At 39.7% G+C, this 23,013-nt stretch overlaps 1 protein-coding gene across 5 annotated transcripts in view; it reads left to right on the forward strand.

Moving 5' to 3' along the window:
• ctnnd2b (catenin (cadherin-associated protein), delta 2b) overlaps positions 1 to 23,013 on the forward strand; it is a 206,509-nt gene that overhangs the window by 73,228 nt on the left and 110,268 nt on the right. For all 5 annotated transcript variants that reach the window (XM_085142179.1, XM_085142180.1, XM_085142177.1 and 2 more), the window contains one exon: positions 1,758 to 1,870. In XM_085142179.1, the coding sequence (XP_084998305.1) occupies positions 1,758 to 1,870 (113 nt within the window). The remainder of the gene's footprint in view (positions 1 to 1,757; positions 1,871 to 23,013) is intronic.

Below are 23,013 nucleotides of genomic sequence, written 5' to 3' on the forward strand. Positions count from 1 at the left end.
GCCAGCTTGCACAAAACTAATGCATGTAAGTGTATGTGTGTTACTTGTGGCAACATCAGAATAAAAACAGTAATAGCAAAATGGCTACGTTCACACTGCGCATCAAATCCGATTTTTTTTTTACCCTATGCGACCCATATCCGATCATGGTATGACAGTGTGAACGGCACAAATCCGATATTTTCAAATCCGATCTGGGTCACTTTTGTATGTTGTACTGAATCCGATACATATCCGATGTTTTAGAAAGCGACTGCTGTTTGAATGGTCAAGTCGCATTAAATCTGTCTTTTATGTCACTGAAACAAGACAGACGCCAATTATCAGCGCCGGAGAAGCGCCCGATAAGACATCGCAAACGCTTCCTGGCCATCCAGCGCAGATGTCAGTGAAACTGTTGGGAAGACAACGTATACATTTTATATAATATGCAGATTCTGACAGAAATCTGCAACTATCCTTTGAAGCACCGCTCCTCTCTAAAACAGCAATAAGGATAATTATTAGGTTATTTACATTATTATGTAAACAACAAAATAACTTAAAGCAAAAATTGGGAAACGTAAAGTCCGAAGTCTTTATAGTAAGGGCCATCAGTCAAACAATATAGTTTGCTCTGGGTCTAAACAGAGCGCGTTGTGTGTGACGTCTTCTTTTGCGCATGCGGGTCGCTTTGAGGGTTCATACTAGAGAGCGTTTGCTGTCGCATTTTATTTGTAGTGTGAACGAGCAGATAAAAAAATCGGATTCGATCAAAAAATCGGAATAGAGCATTAAGATCTGCAGTGTGAACGTAGCCAATGTGACGCAGTGGAAATAACCATTAAGCAAGGCCTTTAAAAAAAACCATTGAACCTCCTGGTCTGCCGGAAAGATAGAAAACCATCCAATTAAATACTAAAACATACTAAATTATGTCCATCATGTTTTCCACATCCTCTTTGTGGCTCTTTGGACTGGATCATTTTGCTGCAATCTCTTCTGCAGTGGTGTAATGTCACTCCACTGGAGAATTAGTGTCACCAGCTGTTTATCTCAATGGGCCCATTTCTTCATATTCATATTTTTAGAGTATGCGGGAATTCACAATTTCCTCATAGATACATATGTGCAGAGCTTTAACATGGTACATGCATTGCCCCAGGGATGTTCTTGCAGTTCTTCATCACACTGGCTGGACAGTTAGGGCTGTTGTCCTTCTTGTCTGTTATCCTAGAACAATTTGGGGGGGGGGGGGGCTGAATGTTTTTTTAACTGCGGAGATGCGACTGACAACTTTTTTTCCCACCACTCCATTAATATCAACCAGCATATGCCTACCAGCAGGGTATAAATCCATCGGGTGTCAGTGCATAGATGAGCCAAGTATTAGAGTAATGCTTACAACTTTTTTGACACTATACGTCAAAAATAGCAGAATTCTTCTCCCCCAAAACCTTCTGCTGTTCCATGACTTTCCTCAGTGGCACAATAGCAAATGTCACATTTGTGATGGTTTGAGTTTGGTGTCACAGTTTTGCAACATGTCAAACTCTTCTCTGTGAATATCTGGCAGTGTGAAACTTGGCAGACGCAGCGATATCTGGCCTGTTTTCCCACCACAGACTGCGGAGTCCGTTTCACAACAATTAAAAATGTGTCAGCGAGAACGCAGCCAAACTAATGCTCAGGATGACTGTAAATGTGACAGTAAATAAATAGACAGATTGTTTTGACACATTCTTGCTCTCCCTCCCCGTCTCTCTTTCTCTTTCTAGGAGCTGCAGTTTGAACGTCTGACCAGGGAGCTGGAAGCCGAACGACAGATTGTCGCCAGTCAGCTGGAGAGATGCAAGCTTGGCTCTGAGACTGGAAGCATGACTAGCATCAGGTGTGTGCGTGTGAACGTGTTTGTGTGTCCAACACCTGTCAGGTTATCTTCTGTACACTCTACCTGTGTGTGTCAGCTGTACTCTCGCAGGTGACTAGCTATACAGCTGCTCGCATTAGAGAAACACTCCTTGATTTGTGTCCAAAATTCATCGGTGTGCTGGTAACCGCGCTGTAGTGATTTGCTTTTGAACTCGGAGAGAGCAGCGCTGCACCCGATGTTGCTTGCTTTCTTTTACCCAGTTTAAACATACACAGAGATGTGCTGATGTGATGTTTCAGGAACCTGGTTTGTTATAGTGCAGTCGAGTAGTGTGCACAGTGCAGCAGTAATTAGATTACATATTATTATTTTTTTTAAAAGCTCACTTTAAGTGAGCTTGTATCTCATTAGATTATAGCATTTAAATAATGCAGGGAACATTATTACAGTACCTAGATAGATAGTTACATTCTAGCTGACATTCATATTTAAGGCAACATTAGAAGGAGCAGAACAGACAGTAAAAATCAGTGTTTACATATAGCTTAAAAATAACTAATTATACTTCAGCTAGTCACTAAGAAACATTAGCATTTATCTGGATTTTTTTATACCTAACTTGCCAGAAAACATTAATAATTTACTCTATAAATTGCTCTTTAATATATTACTCTTATTATCTCCATGTATCTTAGCTTAAGCCATTGTTGCTAATATTTCATAAATGCTGTTATATGTAGCACTCATTGTATTGTATCTCACTCATCCGAGTGACTTCTTGAGTCTCTGAAGAAGGAGACTGAAGAAGTCACTTGGATGAGTGACGAAACGCTTCTCCCACTGAAAATGCTACGTCCAGATGAACAGAATAACCTCTTGGAGGTTTACTTACTTGGATGATTGAGAATGCATCAAAACCATTTAAGTCATACTTGTGCACCCTCTCTCAGTTCTAAGGTTTTATTTATGAGGGTAAAGAAAAAAACAACAACAACCTTCCAGTTCGAGAAGCAGTCCTGTGTAAAATTAAGTGTACCTTGTGATTCAGTAGCATGTAGAATTCAGCAACCCCTCCAAACAAGTCATACTTGTTCACTCTTTTTTTTATTTTCTATCATAAACTTTAACATTTAACTTGCTAACTGAGGCCTGTAGAGTCTACGGTGTAGCTCTTGGGCTTTTTCCCACTTTCTCGGAGCGTTACATGGTCTGACCTTGGAGTTTGCTGTGACGTCCACTTCTGGGAAGACTGGCAACAGTCTTGAATGTTTTCCAGTTGACTTGAACTTTTTGTATGGAAATGACTTTGTAATGTTTCCCAGATTGATGGGTAGCAATAATGCTGATGTCTTTCCTCCTTGGCATTGTGTTAACACACACCTGACTGCTTCAGATCAGCAAACCGACAAGGGTTCAGCTTTTATTGAGGTGCTGCAGAACCGTAGACATCAAAACCAAACAGACTAAGATGCTGAGTGCACACTGTCAGTAATTTACTGCGGATCTATATTCACAACCCCTTCCCAACTACACTTGGATATTTCACCTGTTTGTATTATGAAAATATTGATTAGTACTGCTTTAAAACAGCACAACTCAAGGCAGTCAACTAGGCTAGGCTCATTTATTAGTGAAAACAATCATTGGGTTTTTAAATGCACTATATTTTAACTAGGAAATGTTCCTGATGCTCTACTAATTAAAATTTAGTTTAAACAATTTTTTCCCTTTTGCCTCCTAAACACCTTTTATAGGAAATGATAGCTTTGCTTGCTTGTGTTATTTAACAACACGAGAGGAGCTATCAGGTTTTTACACGTTTAGTAATTACAATCCCCTTAGCTGAACCCATGTAAAGAACACATGTTCACCGTTGTCGCCTCTTAGTCTTTTTCAGTTGTTCATATTAAGTGCACAGAATAACAACAGGGAGGTGACAAAGACAGGGAGCAATTAGGCTGTGATGATGTAAAACACATGTTGCTCAGTTCAGAGTCATTTTAAGGAGAAGTATATAAAAAAAAGCTTGAGACCGTTAATGAACCTAACTCTAGACGTGCTGTCAAAACCTTACTGGCAGGCTTAACGTTTATTGACGGGCTCGAGTTGCATTCCTGAAGCTTTTAACTGCACATTAACTACTCGCTGTGCCTTGATGCTGAGAGTTATGTGTGAGAAATGATCTCATTTCCCTGGAAGGATTTGAATTTGAAAGAAATCTAATGCCAAATTGACACATCATTTCAAGAGAGGTAATGTAGACGCGATGCGATTATGTGACCTGACTAACGTTCAAAGGCGTTATAATGGACGCTCGAATATGAAGAATTTTGTAACCCTTATAAACAATGTTCCCTCTAATTTTTCATGTGTCTGAGCGAACACACAAACTCTCTGAGCGATCCCTTGGACCACTGTGAGCGACAGCAGACGTGTGCACTGTGGTCACGCCAGCATCGAATCCATCCAAGTTACATGGTTTATTAAAATAATCAAATTACTGCATTTACATTTATGTTAGACTACTTTTAATTAACTGTTTTAGCTTTACAATAAAAAAAAAAAAAAAAAAATCTTGTTCATGACCTGCGTAGTATGTTAACACTATTGAAAGTTGAAACTTGAACTCCAATTTTGAAAACACAACTTTCTTTTTTTTTTTTAAATAAAGCTCTAAAGGAAATGAATTATATAGTTACTTCTTCAAAAGTGCAAACAACAAGGTTTTTGCAACTGTTTACCTAAAAATGCAGCCAAGGTGTTTTTTTAAATAAACATTTCAAACTATTTACAGAACAATCAGCTGTTCTGCATCAAATTTGATGCCACTCCAAAAAATAATTTCTGTCCACTATGAGATAAAGAAGAACAACAGCCTGATACCTGCAGGCCTGACAACAGGAGATGTGTCACTCCTGTAACACCTGTAACATACAGCAGTCGCCTCATGGTTCTGACACACACAACAAAACTACTGACTACACTACACACTAACTACACAAGATTTGTGCTACATGTCCCAAATCTCTCAAATCTCAAAACACCGCCGTCACGTAAAACTCCCCCCCCCCCCTTCCTAAACAACTAAATGCCATGTTGCCATATCATTTTTTGATTGGTCCACATAGTACATTTTTTGACCAATAGGAAAGGGTGGGGTTTTTTTGGTTATGTTTTTGCTCACAGGTGGAGAGTGCTTTCGAGCATTTTCTTTATAAAACGCCGTTTTCACCATTTCTTCCCGCAGTAAATATAAACAACGATAGTATTCAGGAAGAAAACCAAACATTGCATATTTTTATCATAACTGTGGTTTTACGTGGCCTATCAACACAATTTAAAAACTGGTATAAAGTCCACACTTTTTCCATCAATTGTTCCGTCTGTCCTGCTCACATCTCCAATGGTTGTACACGTTGTCTTTAACGTGGCTTCACTCCACATCAGCCGCTTTGCTAGCTAAAACACCGGTGTCAGCACATAAAGACGCTGTCATAGCCTGCCGACGACGTTGATTAGCTGCGTATATACGAATGTGAATCGCATCATTGGCTGGACTATGGGATAAGGTGGCATCGTTCTAATCCTATACGGGAGCAGCCAGTCACTTACTGACTAACACTAAAAAACAGAATTGTTAAAGTATTAATTTTAATTTCAATTCAGATTAGATTTTTTTTGTGTGCGCGACACAGATTTTCTGTGTGCAGAGACCGTTCCAGCAGTGCACAATTGCGCACGCGCGCAGCTTAGAGGGAACATTGCTTATAAACCTGATATTTTTAATAATTCCTCACTGCTCCCGAGACAAATCATTTTGCAGCATTATTCATTTTTGGTCTTTCTAAACGATGTTCCACTGTCAGAGTCCACTGTGCTGTGCGGGGCCGTCTTGTTCCTTTATTTATTTATATATTTTTTGATAACACGGGCGAAAAACATAAAGCATTGTTATATTATCTGCCTCTGATTGAGTTTAGACGGCAGCTTCAATATCTGCTCTGAGCCTGAAGAACACATTCTACACATTCCATACTGGTCCCAACGTGAAAACTGCACTGCTGACACAATAGTGATAATGCACTTAGCCCTCCTCTCAGGACAGTGGAACACGATTAAAGCCTCCGTCTTCATTTCTCTTTCTCACCCTGTCTCCCACACACACACATAAATAGACGTGCACAATCCATCATCTTTTCTTCTCTTTGATTCCGTTAAGCGAGTGGCGATTCCGTCCGGCTCAGACTAATTACTCATCTGCCCGTATTGTAATTCTCATTTCAATTTAAGGGGTGGACCAACAAAGAGCAGGAAGATGGTCTAAAACGGACTCATTCACAAGTCTAATTAACTGATGCACGTATAGCTCTTCGGCGCTGTCACAGGGCCGCATTTGCAACGGCGGCAACGTGGGATGGGAAAAGGTGCAGAGTCCGGAAAGATGTGTCTTCCACTTCATCACACAGCCGCGCGCAGATATAAATGCTGCAGTCTTGCAAACTCGATTAGATGGGTTTATTATTTAGTGAGGGGCAGAGCGTCCTCTGGATTACACTGTCTTCCATTTTATAGGCCATCCACTTTGTTTGACTTGCGGGGTAATTACTAAATGGACAAATGGTTTGGCAAAACACACAAGTCCAGCACGGCAATATGCTGGAGGTTTGTAGTGCCTAAAGCGTGTTGGATTTATTGTTCAATTACCTCTGAAACATTAGTATTGCTGCTGTTCCAAATAGTTTTATTCATCACTGCTTGTCTCAGAGAACAGAGGGGTCAAAATATAATCGGCAGCTACAATACACGGACAGGAATTCATCTTGGTAGCATTTGTGGTGAAACATATTGAAACTGTATGTACGCTACAAACTTTAATTTAACATCAGCAGCACAGACGACGTAAAAATGCAAACTGTTGCAGCGTTTGCCGTTAATTGTTTGTCATTTTGATCCATAACGTTTGTTCTTGTTGACTTTTTGTTTCTTTCTTCTATTTGTTCTTTTGTTCTTCTATTTGTTCGTTTAGCTAGATTAACATTAGCATGACACAGATTGCTTTGCCTGATTTGGCAAATTAGAATATGTAATTATAGCTAAAAAATGTAGCTGTTAACAGTCAGTGTGTTCTAAACCAATGTGTTGCAAAAACAGCACCCAGTATAGAATTCATATTATATATTAGCAACAGTCTCAGCTTTTCTTACTTTGCATGTTCCAGATTAGCTAGCCACTGTTCTCAGTTGTGTAGCATAAAGTGTGACAAGTGTCTGGAACAGATGATCAGCACTGTGCAGAAATCTTGAGTCACACCTCATTTATTTATTTTTTTGCTCCCAGTAAACCAGACTTTCTTGTATTTTTTTTTAAAGCTAGTTTTGAGCAATAGCTTTCTGAAAGACTTTTGAAGTTCTTCTTTGGATATTGGATATTTTAGCCAGTGCCATTGGGGGATCTTGTCATAGTTGATTGAATTATAAATGCAGAAAAGTGATTTGATTCACAATGCAGTACTTTTAGGAAAGCATCTGATTGGCTAAGTATTTATTTTTCAGCATGATATGCAGTAAAAGCATACCTACATAGAAAAACACACAGTGGAACTCTATCAGTCATGGATTGGCCTCCCCAGAGCTCAGACCTCAATATTGTTAAAGCAGTGTAGGATCATCTTTACAGAGAACAGAACAAAAGGCAAAAACATCCAAAGAAGATCTTTGAATCTCCTTTAAGAGAACCTGGAGAACTATTCCTGAGGAACACCTAAAGAGATTTCAGGAAAGCTTGCCTGAGAATGTTTAAGCTTTGCTGAAGAGTAAAAGTGGTCATACTAAGTTTACAAACTCTGTACAACTCTAAAGTTTAATTCTTGATTTGATACTTGTGTGGAAAAAAACAAAGAACCTGCTGCTATACAATTTCTTCATGATCAGGGGCAAGAAACAGTTAAGGCTTTTCAGATTAGTCATATCTTTTCAACTCTTAATTATCCAAATAATGAAGATCAACTCAATTACCCCCCCCCCCCCCTCTCTCTCGCTCTCTTAGAAACTAATTATGCGGAAAATAAAATGTGTTATTTGTAGGATAATTCTATCTGAAGCCAGCTAATCTGTAATATCATCAAGATGTGTGGAGCTACTCTCTCTCTATTAGTTTGTTGGACAAATCCATCACGGACCATCTTATTGTCTTTTCCAAAGCAGCAGCAGCTCTAGTTTCTACACCCAGATAAACCACAAGTTTATAGATTGAGGCACAGTAGATATGATATGACCAAAGATAATACAATAGCTGTGTAGAATTTTCAGACACATCTTGCTGATGGCGGTGAAAGATAGAAAGGAGCAGAACAATAGAGGACGGGGTTGTGTTCAGCGTGGCCTTTCTTGGGCTTGCCCTGTGTTAACAACACATTATGAAAGAAAAATGTAACTATACTAGAATAATAAAGGTTTTTTGTCACAAATTTCTTTGTTAATCTTATAGATCATACCAGATGTCTTTTCACCTGAATCTCTTTGTCTTGAATGTTTGGCTTTGATATGTCTAACAGGAAGCTACAGTATGATGAAGTTCTGTTTGCAGACAGTCGCTAAAGAAAACTTCAAATCAAAGTGAGTGTTAAGAATGACCACATGGCTGTGGAGGGCTGGCCATTCAGGAATCTGCTCCTGTTGTGTTGCAGAAAATAAAGACTTTCAGAGGTGCTAATGAGTTCTACTGCTCTGCCTTTCTTTCCGGTCTTAATCAGTCACCACAGGTCACAGTGTCTGCTGCGACACATGCTGCTGCTTTATCGCTTCAAAAAGTACAAATCCACAGTGTGTGTGTGTGTGTGTGTGTGTTACTCTTTCATTCAAACCGAGACAGTGTTTTTGTCTGTGCAAAGAGTTCTTTTGACCACAGTTAGAGTAGATAAGACTAATCAGTAGAAGCGTTCAGTGCAATTCTGGTTGCAGATATTCAATATTGAATACACAGCACTTAAAAAGCTTCGGTCCCTGTTTATCCCCAAGATTTGTTCTCGTTCTTCAGCTTCTCTTGCTATTATGTTTTCCCCCATGTTCACTTTTATCATCTCTTCTCCTCTGACCTCCGTTTTTGATGTCAGTTTATGTCCTTCCATATTTTTTTTTTAGTTCTGTCTACATTTCGCTCATCATCTTTCCAGCTCTTTTCAATCTGTCGGCTGTCTTGAGGGCTTGGAAAGAAGGCGCCTGAACTTCTTTAGGTGTGTATTTAACCCTTAATTCAGTGGGACTCTCCATCAGTTGTTTCAGATCTGAAGAATCCTCCTGGACGAAGGAAAAATATCTTCACAAAGTCCAGTTACTGTCTTTTCAAGCCCTCAAGACTAACGTGTCCTGGATGACTGAGAACCTACACAGACATGCTGTCAGCTGTCTTTCTGATCTACACAAACAGCGCTTTGTTGCTCAAGCAGTACATTTCAGCGTTATTATTTTGTGTCCTGTAGCGGTTTTTACTTTGGCTTGGTTGTACAAAATGAAAACAAAGTCACCGGCCAGATCTGGACTAGCTTAGGGCCGAGTATTTGTGCATTTTAAAACCAACACTGGACTGGCTGCTTGACTCGTATCTTACCCAGCTACTTAATCTTAAGAATCCTTTAGCTTGTAACTTGAAATATAGCAAAGTAGGACAAACTCTAGGATACAAGAGTGGCCTCTTTATATTTATCCCACTGTTCCCTGGCCACCATCTTTCTATCTAATCATCGAAGTGGACCTATGACAGCGAGAATACCCTCAGTAGCTACAGATATCATCTCTCTGGTGGCACCACTATGGATCGCCGCCTCCCATGTCAGGCTACTTGCTTTTGGCTGTTTCATTTGCAACATTTGTCAGGTAATCACATGCACGGCCACTTGCTTTTTTGGCTGCTAAATGGTAACTGCATGTATGTCGCGCATGTGCATGTTCATTTTTGTGTGTATGTATGTGCGTGAGTGTGTGTGTAAGTATTGGCTGTAACCAGAGCACCCAGTGAGACCCACTGTCACTCGTCTGGTGGGAAAATGTGACCTGTCTGGCGAGCCCAGTGAGCGCCCATTACCCAGAAGCTGTCAAGGCTCTGCCAGCTTAGACTCACAGCAGTGTGACTCTCTCTCCCTCAGCACAAATCCACTAACAGAGATGTTTGCAAAGAGGAGAGGCTTCACTAAGAGCTACTGCCTGTTTTTATTACGTTCAAAAACTGCTTTCTAGGAAAGGTCCCTAATAGACCCGAAGGAGGGAAAAAGTCTTTCCTCTTTGAGGTAATCGGAAGAATGGACTTTGGCTATACAGAGCATTACAGAAAGTCTAAGAGGTAAATATCAGCCTTGTCAAACAAGGAGGCTTACACACACAGTTTCATTAGGAAGTGAACCGATGAGTCTGAAAGTAGAAACTACAAAAATAACAGCTATAATAGACGGTTGTTCTCATCAAACAGCCTCAGCTTAATAGTTCTACTGGCAAATCAGATTTTGTTAAAGCTACAGTGAGCTATTAAATCTTTTTAAGAGTAGACATGCATTAGCTCTCTACAGTGATGGAAAGCTGCAGAATTTCTCTGGTCATTAGTCAGGCTAAGTGACTCCAAGAAGTGTTGAAAATTGAGCTGACCGGAATCAAATTGTGGTAAAACCAAACTAAAATCAAACAAATGAGGTGCATTTAGAATCAAAAGCAAATTCAAACAAACAATATTAATACAAAGTGGCCTTATCGCATCATGAACAGATTATATGACAGAAAAACATTTCCCCAAAGCTTGGATGGAACTAGGTGGCAATTAATTCCCAGAGTGCCTGTTTGATTTTTTTCTCAGTCTAGTTACCATAGTAAACTTTCAAGTCCTGGAGTCACCTCGTGTTGTTGCACAACATTTACTGAGTAAACTGTTATTTGGTTTGCTTTGATATGCTAACTGTGTGATAGAAATGCATCTTTTCAGCATCAAAAGATCTCATCAAGAGGAAGCAGAAAGAGACAGCGGAGGCAGGCGGAGATGCCAGGCAGTATTTAGTGCTCTGATGTTTACTGTATATAAAAGATGGACACAGCTTCTATGTCTAAAAATGCAGAAAAAAACAGCATTTTTTTCCTAATGTCCAGCAAGATGGAAAATTGATCCATGATCTCAGTAAATGGCATCAAACTTTCAAATTTTAATCAATATAACATGATTTTTTTTAAGTTATGGTCCACATTAGACCCAAAAGGACAATAAAGCAGGCCTCACTGTATATGAGATGTCAGTTATAACGAGTGTTCAGTGTGATTCATTCAGATGAATCCGGTTTTAAAACAGCACAGTGATGAGGGTCAGAATGTGAGGCTTGAGGGTTATGACTGTAAGGTCAGTAAGCTTGGTTTAGCTTAGATTGTTGGGCTTAAGCTAGGTAAGAAAAAAAATCAAATGGGGAGCTAAAAGCTGTTATTCTGCTTATACCTGTCAGTGACTGCAGTCTGTTTTTCCTACAGCCTGCCTGAACATGGTTCCTATCAAACAATCAGATGTGAGAATGAAATAATATTTGATTTCCCTTTTAAAAAGAAATAAATCAAAACCTGTAGTTTTTTTGAATCATCGATGATTCATCAGTACTGGACATACCGTGTTGTGGAAATTTGTATTCAAATTCTGCACTTCTGTGCCTACTCTTGTGTATTCATTTATTAATTTAGACTGTCCAAACAGTAATAGCTGTGTGCACCCAGCTATTTAACTCTATATGTGCATACGGATGACATATGTAGTCTTCCCTCACAGAATAGTCGCATGCATTTATTAATTAGACTGATTCGTTTGCAGCCGATTTTGCACATATTATATTCTCAGAGTCCGATTGGCAAATCTGCACTTTGCTGAGGCTGACTGAACAGATGTATACTGTAGTTGCTGCGTGTACTTAAGAAGTAGAGTTAATGTCTTTTTCATTGTCACACCGCGCCGTAGGCACTGCTGCAGCTACAGACCTAACTTTTAGATCATTGGGAGTTGGATTTGCGAAGCATTAAAAGGATTTTGGGGACAGATGATCAGGAAAAAAAGTGATAAAGAGGGAAGAAGGTGACACACTCAGAAGGATGAGGGGAAAGAGCCAATCTGCAGACTCTGCTGTAAACGTAGCTTTGCCGTGACAAGGAGTTCCAGTTCTAACTGTAATTATAAACACAATGTGCTTCATGGGGAGCTTGTCATCTTTGCATCAGTGCAGGATATGGAGAAATGAGACATTTTTACAAATAGCACAATAAGGCTCCTCAGACTCAGCTTTCAGCAGCTCTGCACCCACTGCACTGTATTCTTGTTACAAATTGCATTCAAAAACCTCCAGGTAATATTGAAACCAGTATATTTTTTTGTTGTACTTAACACACAGATGAACTGGGTTGGGCATTTTATTATTTACTTCCTTTTTATTTTATTTTCTCTTTTTTTATTTTTTTTAAAATGCATATTATTATATTACATGTTATTGCTAGCTATTTGGCTTTTGTGAGGGGCTGCTGCACCTCTTACATAATGATCAGAATAAATGGAAAATGGCTGCATTTATATGGAGCTATTATCCAAAGTGCTTTAAACACACATTCACACACAAGAGCAGACTGACAGGATTTCCTTTCTAATTCACTTTAAACATGTAACACGTGCACTATTGCTAATATAGCTTTGTATTATAGTCTTATAATATAGCCAACACAGCTATAGTTCAGTAGCACTGTACCATTACCAAAGTTCATTGGGTAAAACTGTAGTTCTGGCAGGATCACTTAAGTCAAAGTTCGATTGTGATTCCATCTAAGTCATTTATATTTGGTGGTACGGTTGTTCTGTGACCTCCTCGCCCTTTCATGCATACGTGGAAAACCGAAAGGGAAGCAGCAGGTAGACACACAGAACGGAGCGGGCATCACAGACTACCAAGTAAGTCAGAAATTGCTTGAATAGCATTAAAGAGTGGGCAAGGCAGGTTGCAAAGTGGCTTGCAGCAACTGTACACAGACTGAAGCAGCTTAAATAGCACACAACATCTGAGATTTGCCAGTATGTTGTGCTGAAGGTTAGAACAAGCTCAGGTTAGCTCATAAGGCCTGACTGAGCACATTGCATATTTGTTTATTCACAGGACGCAAAATATGTTTGGTATAAAAACAAAGGTAAATGTTTTTGCGGCAGTGCATTTGCCATTGTGTTTGAAAAAACAAAGAGTGAATATTGAAATTCCTTTTACTCCAAGTTTTATTTTGTAACTTTTTCTTCATTTGTATGGACATCTCGGGCTTCTCGATCGTGCCCATGAATTCCATCATCTGAAATTACTTTACATGTTGTTTTGTAACTTGAAACTTGAGTGCAGAGTTTTCCACGTATTTTTTGGCTAAGTCCACACACAAATCTTTTTTACACACACACAAATTATTTTTACACATACAAATCCTGATTTACAAGTACAAAATATTTATGACCACAATTTGAGCTTTATTTAAAGTTTTATTTAAATTTTATTTAAAGGCCACCACCTTTTAGTCAGATTCTCCAAATGTTGAGCACAGCTCACCTAAAACATCTGGTATTTTCAAAGGTTTGCTATGACTCTAAAAGTTTCCATTGAATTAAAATAAAAATCCCTGTGTAAAAACTGAGAGGTGAACATCTTTCTTTATTTCTTTAACAGAGAGCTTTGATATTGAATTATGTCAGTGCATTCAGCACTTCATCTCCTGCTTTTTACACCATCTGGATTTATATTCGTGTCCATGCTTGTTTCTGCTCAGAAATATGGTAATATATTGACAATTATATCGTTGACAGGCTAGATGATGATGTAGGTGATGAGGATTTTAATTTTCAAACCTTTATCGATCCAGACGAGACTGGCTGCATGATGATGAAGGCGGTGAATTCATCTCGGCGTTCTTGCTATCGATCTGGGAGGCAGAGGAAATGGGAAGGAGTGGTGCTGGTTACATTTTAAACACTAACGTTTGGTGTGATCCATGCTGAACTCTACATATTGATCTGATGGAGTGACTGTAGAGGGAAGGGGAGGAGAAAAGGGAGGAAGGAGAAGGTCATCAGGGTGTGATCTATTGAGGGCTCTCCCTCTTGATGTGATGAATGGATAGACAGTAAGAGAAAATGGAAGGAATATTGAAGTTGGTTTAAAATTTGTACATATTGAATGCAACATTAGCTTTTATTTAGCTATAACTCAATACAATTTTGGACACTGTGGCAACAGGGACATGTTTTAGCTTTATTACAAGGGACAGTTTTATTATATTGTTGAATGATCTCATCTCATCATGAAGTCATGCCAAACAATAACAGGTCAGCAAATGTCCCAAGACACGGTGTTTAGGTTTAAATTACATCATTCTTTGATGGTGGGAGCAAAGATGATGCAATCGAGTCACAAACCTTGAAATGGGGACTTAACACAGACTTAACAAGGTGTGTTATTGTAGGCATCACAACAAAGGCTCTCAGACTTTAACTTAACCCAAGTCTTGACCTCAGGAGTTATTTCTTACATGATTTCTTACAGCGGTATATCTTGTTTTGTTACTTGCAGTAACTGCAGTACTGTGTCTTGGGCTACAAGCTATGTGACTTATCACTGAAAACATGAAAAGTTGTGCGAATAAAAGTTTTCATAGGACTCTGTCCTGTGAGTACACCCTGTGATTCAGTAGCTTGTAAAACCATGTCTAGCAACATTAACATGATGTAATCAGTTTTCCGTCTGACTTTTGGTCCACTTTATGCAGTTCTCTTAAGGTCCCCCCACAATCGGAGTGAGTTCTGGACTTTGACTTGGCAACTGCAACCCATTGATTCTGTTTTTTAGTCATTGTGTTGTAGATTTATTGGTGTGCTTGGAATCATTGTTATATGGCATGACCCTGTTTGGGCCAAGCTTTAGTTGTTGGACAGATGGCCTCACATCTTTCTCCAGAATACTTTGGTATACAGAGTAATGATTGATTCATTATCTGCACTGACTGAAGTGGCTGGAAAACAAGCCTAAATCCTCACCCCTCTTCCACTGTGCTTGACAGTTGGTATGAAGTGTTTGTTCTTGTCCAAACATGACACACTCGTTCAGTTTTCTTTAAAATTGTGCTTTCATGAACTTTAACCTTTAACATGCTAAATAACACCTGTAGATTGAGACATACCCGAGATATACTTGTTTTTTTGCAATTCCTCTGAATCTACGAGGACATCCACTCCTGGGAATTTTGGGACATTGTGTTAACACACAACTGCCTAAACTTCTATAAAAGGCATTTATAGAGATGGTCACACTTGCTGATGAATTAATTAAGGTTATTTGAGTAACATCACCTGGCTGCTACTTCTTGATTCTTGTGTAACCAGTAAGGGCGTACTTAGTTTTTCAGAGGCATCTGTTAAAATTGCAAAGTGTTCATAAATCATGCCATGTTAGAGTGTAATGTATTTTCATTTTAAATCCATCCAGCCGTCCATTTGCTGTTGCTTATCCGATTCATGATCCTAGGATAGGAGTCTATCCCAGCTGTCATAGCTTACCCTGGACAGGTTGCCAGTCTGTCGCAGGGCTAAGATGGCGAGACAGCCAACCATTCGCACTCACATTCACATGGGTAGTTTAAAATCATCAATTAACCTAACCTCTGGCCCGGGACAGATGGAGGAAACTTACGATATTCTTGCTGTGAGGCAACTGTGCTAAACACCCTGTGCAATTTGACCCAATTTTAAATCATCAGATCAAATAGTTCAAATAGTTGATATTCATTTTGTGTTGTTACTGTGTCCATGTCTTTAAACTATTTTTTTTTATCCTGTAGATTCGTCTTAGATAAGGCTGATTTTTATGAGCTAATTTAAGGCATCCCACAGGGTTCCATTTTAAGACCACTTTATATTTATATTAATTGACTTAATTGATTTTATGTTGTGTTTGTTGAATGTTAATGTGCTTCTTTGGACAGGTGCTGCTTTGGCCCTGTCTGTCATGTAACAGAGATGTTCATTTCAATGTAATTTCCTCATAAGTAAAATCAAGCTAACAACACATTTTCTGTCACTTTTCTCTTATCTAAAACATTTAGTCTTATTAAAATGAAAAATCTATTTTAAAAAGTGGTAGTGGAGTTTACTAACTGTAGTGGGACATGGTATTTGAACTTTTTGTTGTTTGTCATTTAGGGAGGCATAATTATCACCTTGGCTATTCAAATAAGCACAGGAACTAGAACTAGAACTTGCTTCCTGAAGCAAAACAGGAGCTTTAAAGGTAAAGACAGAAAAAAGAGGACAAAGAGCTGTAAAGAGGACAGAGAAGGGGGGAAAAGGAGCCAGCTTGGATGCAAAGTAGTAGAGGAGGGGGAACGAGGAAACGGGGGGATAACAAGATGAGCCAGGAGGCAAGACATGCTGGAGGTGGGTGGTGGTGGTGGAGAGTATATTCTCATGTTAAGCCCTTTTAACCTGCCGCCTTGCAAACACACAGAGTTAGCATGAGTCACTCAGAGACCCAGACACTCGTAATAAGACTAATATCCTCCACCATCACAGACAGGCTCTGTCTGTCACACACGGCTGTGGGTGAGGGTGTGTGTGTGTGTGCTAACTGGCTCCCAGTAACAGCACAGTCATCTGCGACTATAGTATTGATCTGCCAGCAGAATGGAGACAAGACTGTCACAGTTAAGCTCCAATGAAAACCTTCTTAGTCCACAAACACACGCACACTGGGAGGTTTGCACACAGACACACAAACATGCCCTCAACCACCCAAATACATATTCATGCTGACTTAAAAGCAGGCGGTTTTGAAATGTGCAAACTTAAAAACAGTGTCTGTACAGAGTGAAAAAAGTAATGCAAAAACTGCTAATATCTTTTTAAAAAAATATTGATTTTTATAGACTTTCTTTTCCTTTTGATGTTATTTTTATATATTTAATAATGCATTACATCACTATTGCTTGCAGTTGCATTATGTGCCTGTAAGTCAGTCACACAGTCTGCAAAACGTGGTCTTTGTTTATGGCTTAATAAAGGCTAATCGCACTTAGCGTTCTCAGAGAAGTGTTAATTAAGCTCATTTTGGTGAGTGCATTTTAGTGACCCGATTTGTAACTTTCTTTTTGTTCAAATTGCCTACAGTTAAACAAATCATAAAACTTCTTTCCACTTTACTCAGATTGCCCAGTCACCACACAGTCAGGGGGCATTTCTCCCAAATCAAATACAATACAATCACAAGGCTTAGGTTGCTATGACAATCTGCAGTCAGTGGTACGCATCATAAAGTAGCGTTGGTAAAGGACTTGAAAATGTGTTGTATGGTTTTACACCCTACTCACCTTGGTAACAGTGGAAAGCAAAAACTCCCTTTCAGTGGAAGAAATCTCCAGCAGGTGTTTCAGGTTTGTTTCTCCTTTCATTCAGAATTTTTCTGAAATTCTTTGCATTCTAAATTTCGGCTGTTTATCACATCCCTTATCATGTAATGCAAAATATCCCAGTACTTTTGGGCTGTTTTGGTACTTTAGGTGTACAACAGAGAAACATGTCATGTTTTCAAGATTTTTGCATTGACTTGGCGTCCCGACAGGAATTACTTTCTGCTCAGAAACTGAGTGTACTGAATGCTGAAAAAGCATTAATGCATCATAAACACAGCACCTCCGTTTCTAGCAGACACTGTCGTCAGTATTTGTGTATCTTATGTGCTTCAGGAAGAAAAGGTACAAACACTAGCATAGAATGTTGAGACTGTAAGAGGAGCAGAATATAGGAGAGCCCATCACCCCCCCATTATTACTTAGATGAAATGAGTGTTTGATTTCTTTCAATGCTTGTTTGGAGACCTATTGAGTCAAGGTTTATATCCTTGTTTCCTTCCCATGGGTGTTTGCCTGAGTAAGATTTGTAGTTGCTAAACGTTGCTTATAAAATTAAAAGGAGCTTTGCTTCCAGTCTACTCCTGGTCCTTTCTGGATTGCAGTGTTATTGATTTTTTTGTTTTTGTTTTCAGAAGCCTGAGGTTTCTAAGCATGAGCACACAGCTGCTATGACTTATGTAAAATCTTACCAGTTTTGCTAGCCTCAAGCAGGAGGAGATGCAACCAAAAAGTGTTGCTTAGTGAAAGGCCACAGTTCAACCGTACACACACAGGTAATGCTGTATATGGAAATGCCCACAGAAATTGATGAAACCTATTATACTCATTTCCAAATTTGCAACACTTTTAAAGTAGCTTTGCATGATATACGAAACAAAAAAAGTCCTGCCTTTTTCTGATTGGCTGTTTTGTACAGCAGGAGGGTGGGAGGAGCTTCCTCACAGTTCATGAAGCTAAAGTTACCTTATTAGGCATATCCTCTCTCACTGACGTCATACAGAGCCAAGAGTGGAAAGAAAAAACATGCCTAGACTGCCCATTTAGAGCAGTTTGAAGCCCGAGCTTTTAGCCCAAAGTGATTACTTGCACACATATTCAGCACAATATGTGAAATTACGTCTGCGTTTAACATAAACATCCACAGTTTTAACTCTATATCTTTGATAGAGAATAGGAAAAAGTAGGCCCCTTTAAACAAAATATCACATTTTCTATTAATAAGCATTTGTTGGTTTGGTCCTACTTGTTGAAGTAGTAAAATTGTATAGGATCACATACAGGCTAGCTTTGTAAAAGCTTTCAGAAATCCTAAGTAGATGTTAGCACTACTTAGACTGCAAAAGCAGCTTTAATGGAATTTGGCATCCAGCTATAAAGCCAGAGCCATTTTCACTTAGTTAAAAAGCATTACACTTGATTTTACTTATTTAATTAAATTAATTTTGTGATCCTTCACACCAATATATACATACATACACACATACATTTTGTATGTATACATTTAAAAAAAATCAACAACAGTGTAACAAACACATGGTTGAACACTCCTACACCCTTCTGTGGGATGATCTGCTGACAGCAAAACCTAATTAACTTAATGTCTTAAATAGAGTCATGATAGTTTCAAAGCCTGACACACAGGGGAGTGAGCTGCAGCAGTACACTGAGACGTGGAACCCATTGCTGGGCATTTTGGCTACAAACTGATGTTTTCCTTAATTTAGCTTTGGAGGTCTGCCATCCATTAAAGTGGCTTGGCTGAACTTGATCGATCCTGATAAGGAGACCTGGCACACGGTGTCTGATATACAGTAGCAAATGTGCGTGTGTGTGTGTGTGTGTGTGTGTGTGTGCAACAGGCCAAATCCAGAGCCAGCAAAATTGATCTGACACCTTGCTAGCTTGAGAGTAGATGGCCACAGCTTTGCCTTGTCAATCTGGAAAGAGAGAAAAACACAGTACAGCACTGCGGATAGAGCTCCAACACTCGGGCTAAACACAGTGTTTTGACACCAGGGTTGTGTTATATATCGGTTTTTGAAGAGAACTTGTCTGGACAGCAGCATCAGGGACACAAATTCCCTGTGGAAATGATGGAAATAAAATGTCGTGCTTCAGTGCAGCAGCTTGGGAAGCATTTTCCCTTAAAGTATCCTCTTTTTGCTTCTATAACCAGCAGATGAGAGAGCATGCCAGCACGGGTTACGTGAATGATTTGTAACAAAGTTGAAGTACTCAGTCCATTATAAGACAAAACCTCAATTCCTGCAGAGAGAAAGGCTCTGCAGTCTTTTTTTATAAATGGCCTCTGAACAGCTATCCCATAGGGAGGTTTTGTCTATTGACAGCCGCACTTATTTATAGCTCTTGACAGGCTCAATATTTCGGCCCTTGATATCCGGAGAAGCTTGCTTGGTGCTCGGCAGAAACAGATGACTGATTACGACTGAAGAGGTGCTCTCTCAGGCTCTTTATAGTCATGTAAAGGACTTTTATTCTGCTCGAAGGAAGGTTCAAATGCCCCTACAGCACTAGAAGAGAGATGTATCACAGCCAGGCATTTGTGACATCGTGTTTGTCGAGAAACATTTCAGTCTACGTCTGTTTGCGAGAAATCCCAAATGATCGGAATAGTTGGAGATTTTAGCGGGCGTATTAGCTATCTGCCAAGAGCAATACGCACACATATACATATAGATACTTGTAGTGATGTTATCTGTCTGTGGGCATTTCACAGAGTGCTCTGGAAAGACTGGCTGGTCTCACACAGAGAACCAACATGTCTTCCTCCTCGCCTCTCATTTAACTTTTGGCCCCAAGTCAAGATGGCCGTCTCCCATACTGGCAGACTAGAGAGTCAATCTGACCAATTTAGTGGGTCACAGGAGACTTCTGCTTCTCCCTCCCTCCTCCTCCTCCCCCCTCTCCGACCATTTGTTTGGAGCATGTGGACGGGGTAACAGAAATGGCGAGCTGCTCCTCATCCTGCTGTGCTTTAATCACTCGCTTCAAAGGGTCTCGTGTTTCTTTCCCTCTTGATGGCAGAAGGGAGGAAAATGAAGCTCTGCTCTACCTTGCCCGAATTCCTGTACATCAGAACCAGACGAGACGATATCTCCCGTCACCTTCACTGTCCTAGCTCCAGTTTGTCATCTCACGCTGTGCTTTTTTTCATTTAAAAAAAGAGCAGAATTTCACTAAAAAATATTATCGCTCTTAGCCAGACGTAGGGCCCTGCTTCCTGTTACTGTTATTTTCCTTGCCGATTGCAATCTGGTGCAGCACTGCCGGAAAGCAGCGTTATTTTGTTTGCAACTGCAAAAAGTAGATTTTTTTTTCTCCTTCTTCTTCTCCGTAAGAACGCACATGCTCTGACAGAGAGCCAGGAAATCCGACTTTGTGACCTAAGTGCTAACACACACACACGCACACACACACACACACACAGACACCTCACATCGTACGTGTTTCCTTTTTGTTTAAGGATGAAATCACCAGACCTCTAATATCCTCCGGCGTAAATGAGGAAATAGATTTGGCAACAACAAGTGACCATTACAAAAGTGAGCACTTTTCTCATCTTGATCAAGTTTGGTTAACTTGGGAGGACAAAAACCTCCTGTTTAAATATGTGTTCTCTTGTGGGCCGAGAAAGCAAGCTATAAACACATTTAACTTAATATGGTGAACCTGGTTGGCAAACAATTTATGTACCCATTCTGTAGGTGGCAAATCTGTTCACTATTAAGATCATGTTTCTGGCCAGCTGGGTAATGTCCAATAGACTGTGTTATTTCTGTCTGTGATGTCAGACTTTAACTTTACATTAAAGAGGAACTTTAATGAGACTGAAGAAGTCACTTGGATGTGTGATGAAACGTTTCTCCCACTGAAAACTACATCCAGATGAACAGAATCAACCTTTGGGATTTACTTACCTGGAAGATTGAAAGTGCCCCAAGACAGGAGCTCTAATGAGCTTGTGGACTATCAGTTTGAAGCACAAAACTTAGCAATTTAGGCCATATTTGAATGAGAGGACAGACCTTGGGAATTGTAATCTAAGATTAGCACTGATGAGCTAGGTTCTTGGGATAGGTTTATTCTTAGCTATCTGTGATATTAAATGTGATAGAGCTTGCCAAGCCTTAGAATAAAACATACTTACTGGAAAAAATGAACAGATCTGTTTTTGTACAATCAGATGTTGTGACTGTGCCCCTAATCATACACAATGCTATCCTTATTGTGGTTTAAATGGGTGAGTTGTGTTTAAAAAAAAGTTTTGAGACCAGACTGTACATGTTTGTGCTGTGAAGTTGGACATTTTAATGCTGGAGTCTTGAGGGGATTGACCTGCTTATGGAGCCAGCCTCAAGTGGCCATTAGAGGAACTGCAGTTTTTTTTGCACATCCTCATTAGCTTCGTTTTGCAGCTAATAAGACTGGAGCTTATTTAATGCCAAAGAGAGCTCCACATACAGGTAAGTTTATTGCCTAGTAGGTCTATCACTGCGACCGACTCCTTGTGCTTCTCCAAAGTCGTCAAAGGTTCGGATTTGGATTAACTGCCTTGCTTAAATCATTCCCAACAGGATGGTCTCCGACTTGCAGAGATGCTGAGACCCTGGGTTGAAGAATTCCCTGTCATCTCATTACCTGATCCTGGCCCGCATTATGCAGTACATAGCCTCAGTATAAGTCAAAGTGTTCAGCATTATCCCAAGGCTGTTGACATTTTCAACCCGTTCATTTCTCTCCTCTCTTGAGATTTGAGATACAGCCAAGTTAGATAGTACCTGGACAAAGCAGCAACAGTTAGCTATTGTTCCAGCATAATGCGTAATTAAGTCAAACTCATGTGACCGGGCAAGATAAAGCACGTAGTTACAAAGCACACTGGGGTCCTCCATCTTTGAGCTCAGACTGTAATTAAAGGGCTACAATAGCCATTCTGGGATGTGCCTGGTCTTTTCCCCTGGCTGGCTGATGGGCTGCCTGAATGCCACCAAGGGTAACTGGAAATTTATGCTAAAAGTTCAGTTCAAGAAGATCCAGCGCTGAATTCAGCATGGCTGTATGTGCTTATCTGTTCATTTTCTTAACAAATCTCAATATGATGAAATGCTATTTAATGTATTCTGTTGAAACAAAGTATCACATGTTTATGCATCAAACATAACATGTGTACTCAGATTAACACTTACAAAAGCCTTGCACATTGACCGACCTCCCCCTTTCTGTTGGATTGTTTTACTCCTTATAAAAAGGATGTTCTTCATCTTTGCATTATCTTAAAAAAACAAGCATTATGACGGTGCAGCTCCACTGAGACTATCAGCTACATTTAATTCCATCAGTGACCTGTACCACTGAAAGCTCCTGCTATCTTTCTAATCAAATTTCACCTAATAGCTCCAGTAATAGAGTGGATTGGACCAAAGTGGCCACAGTCAATATGCCTATAATAAATGTATAAAATGACGTTATGGAAAGAACGTGGAAATGTGAAAAGAGTCACTCAGAGTTTTCTAACTTGTTATTTTGCAGTGCTGGCTATGTATTCTTGAAAAGGGTAAATTAAACCCAAGGTCCTACAGCAGAAACAGAATGCTGTTATCACAAGGAAAACAGTTTACAGATGTTTTTCATGTCTCATGGCTCCTGCTGTTATCCTCCAGTCATACTCAGTTGCTTCATAAGTAGCATTTGGCTTATCTGGCTTATTGCAAATGT

This window comes from Neolamprologus multifasciatus, chromosome 18, assembly GCF_963576455.1.
Source record: "Neolamprologus multifasciatus chromosome 18, fNeoMul1.2, whole genome shotgun sequence".
Lineage (NCBI taxonomy): Eukaryota > Metazoa > Chordata > Actinopteri > Cichliformes > Cichlidae > Neolamprologus > Neolamprologus multifasciatus.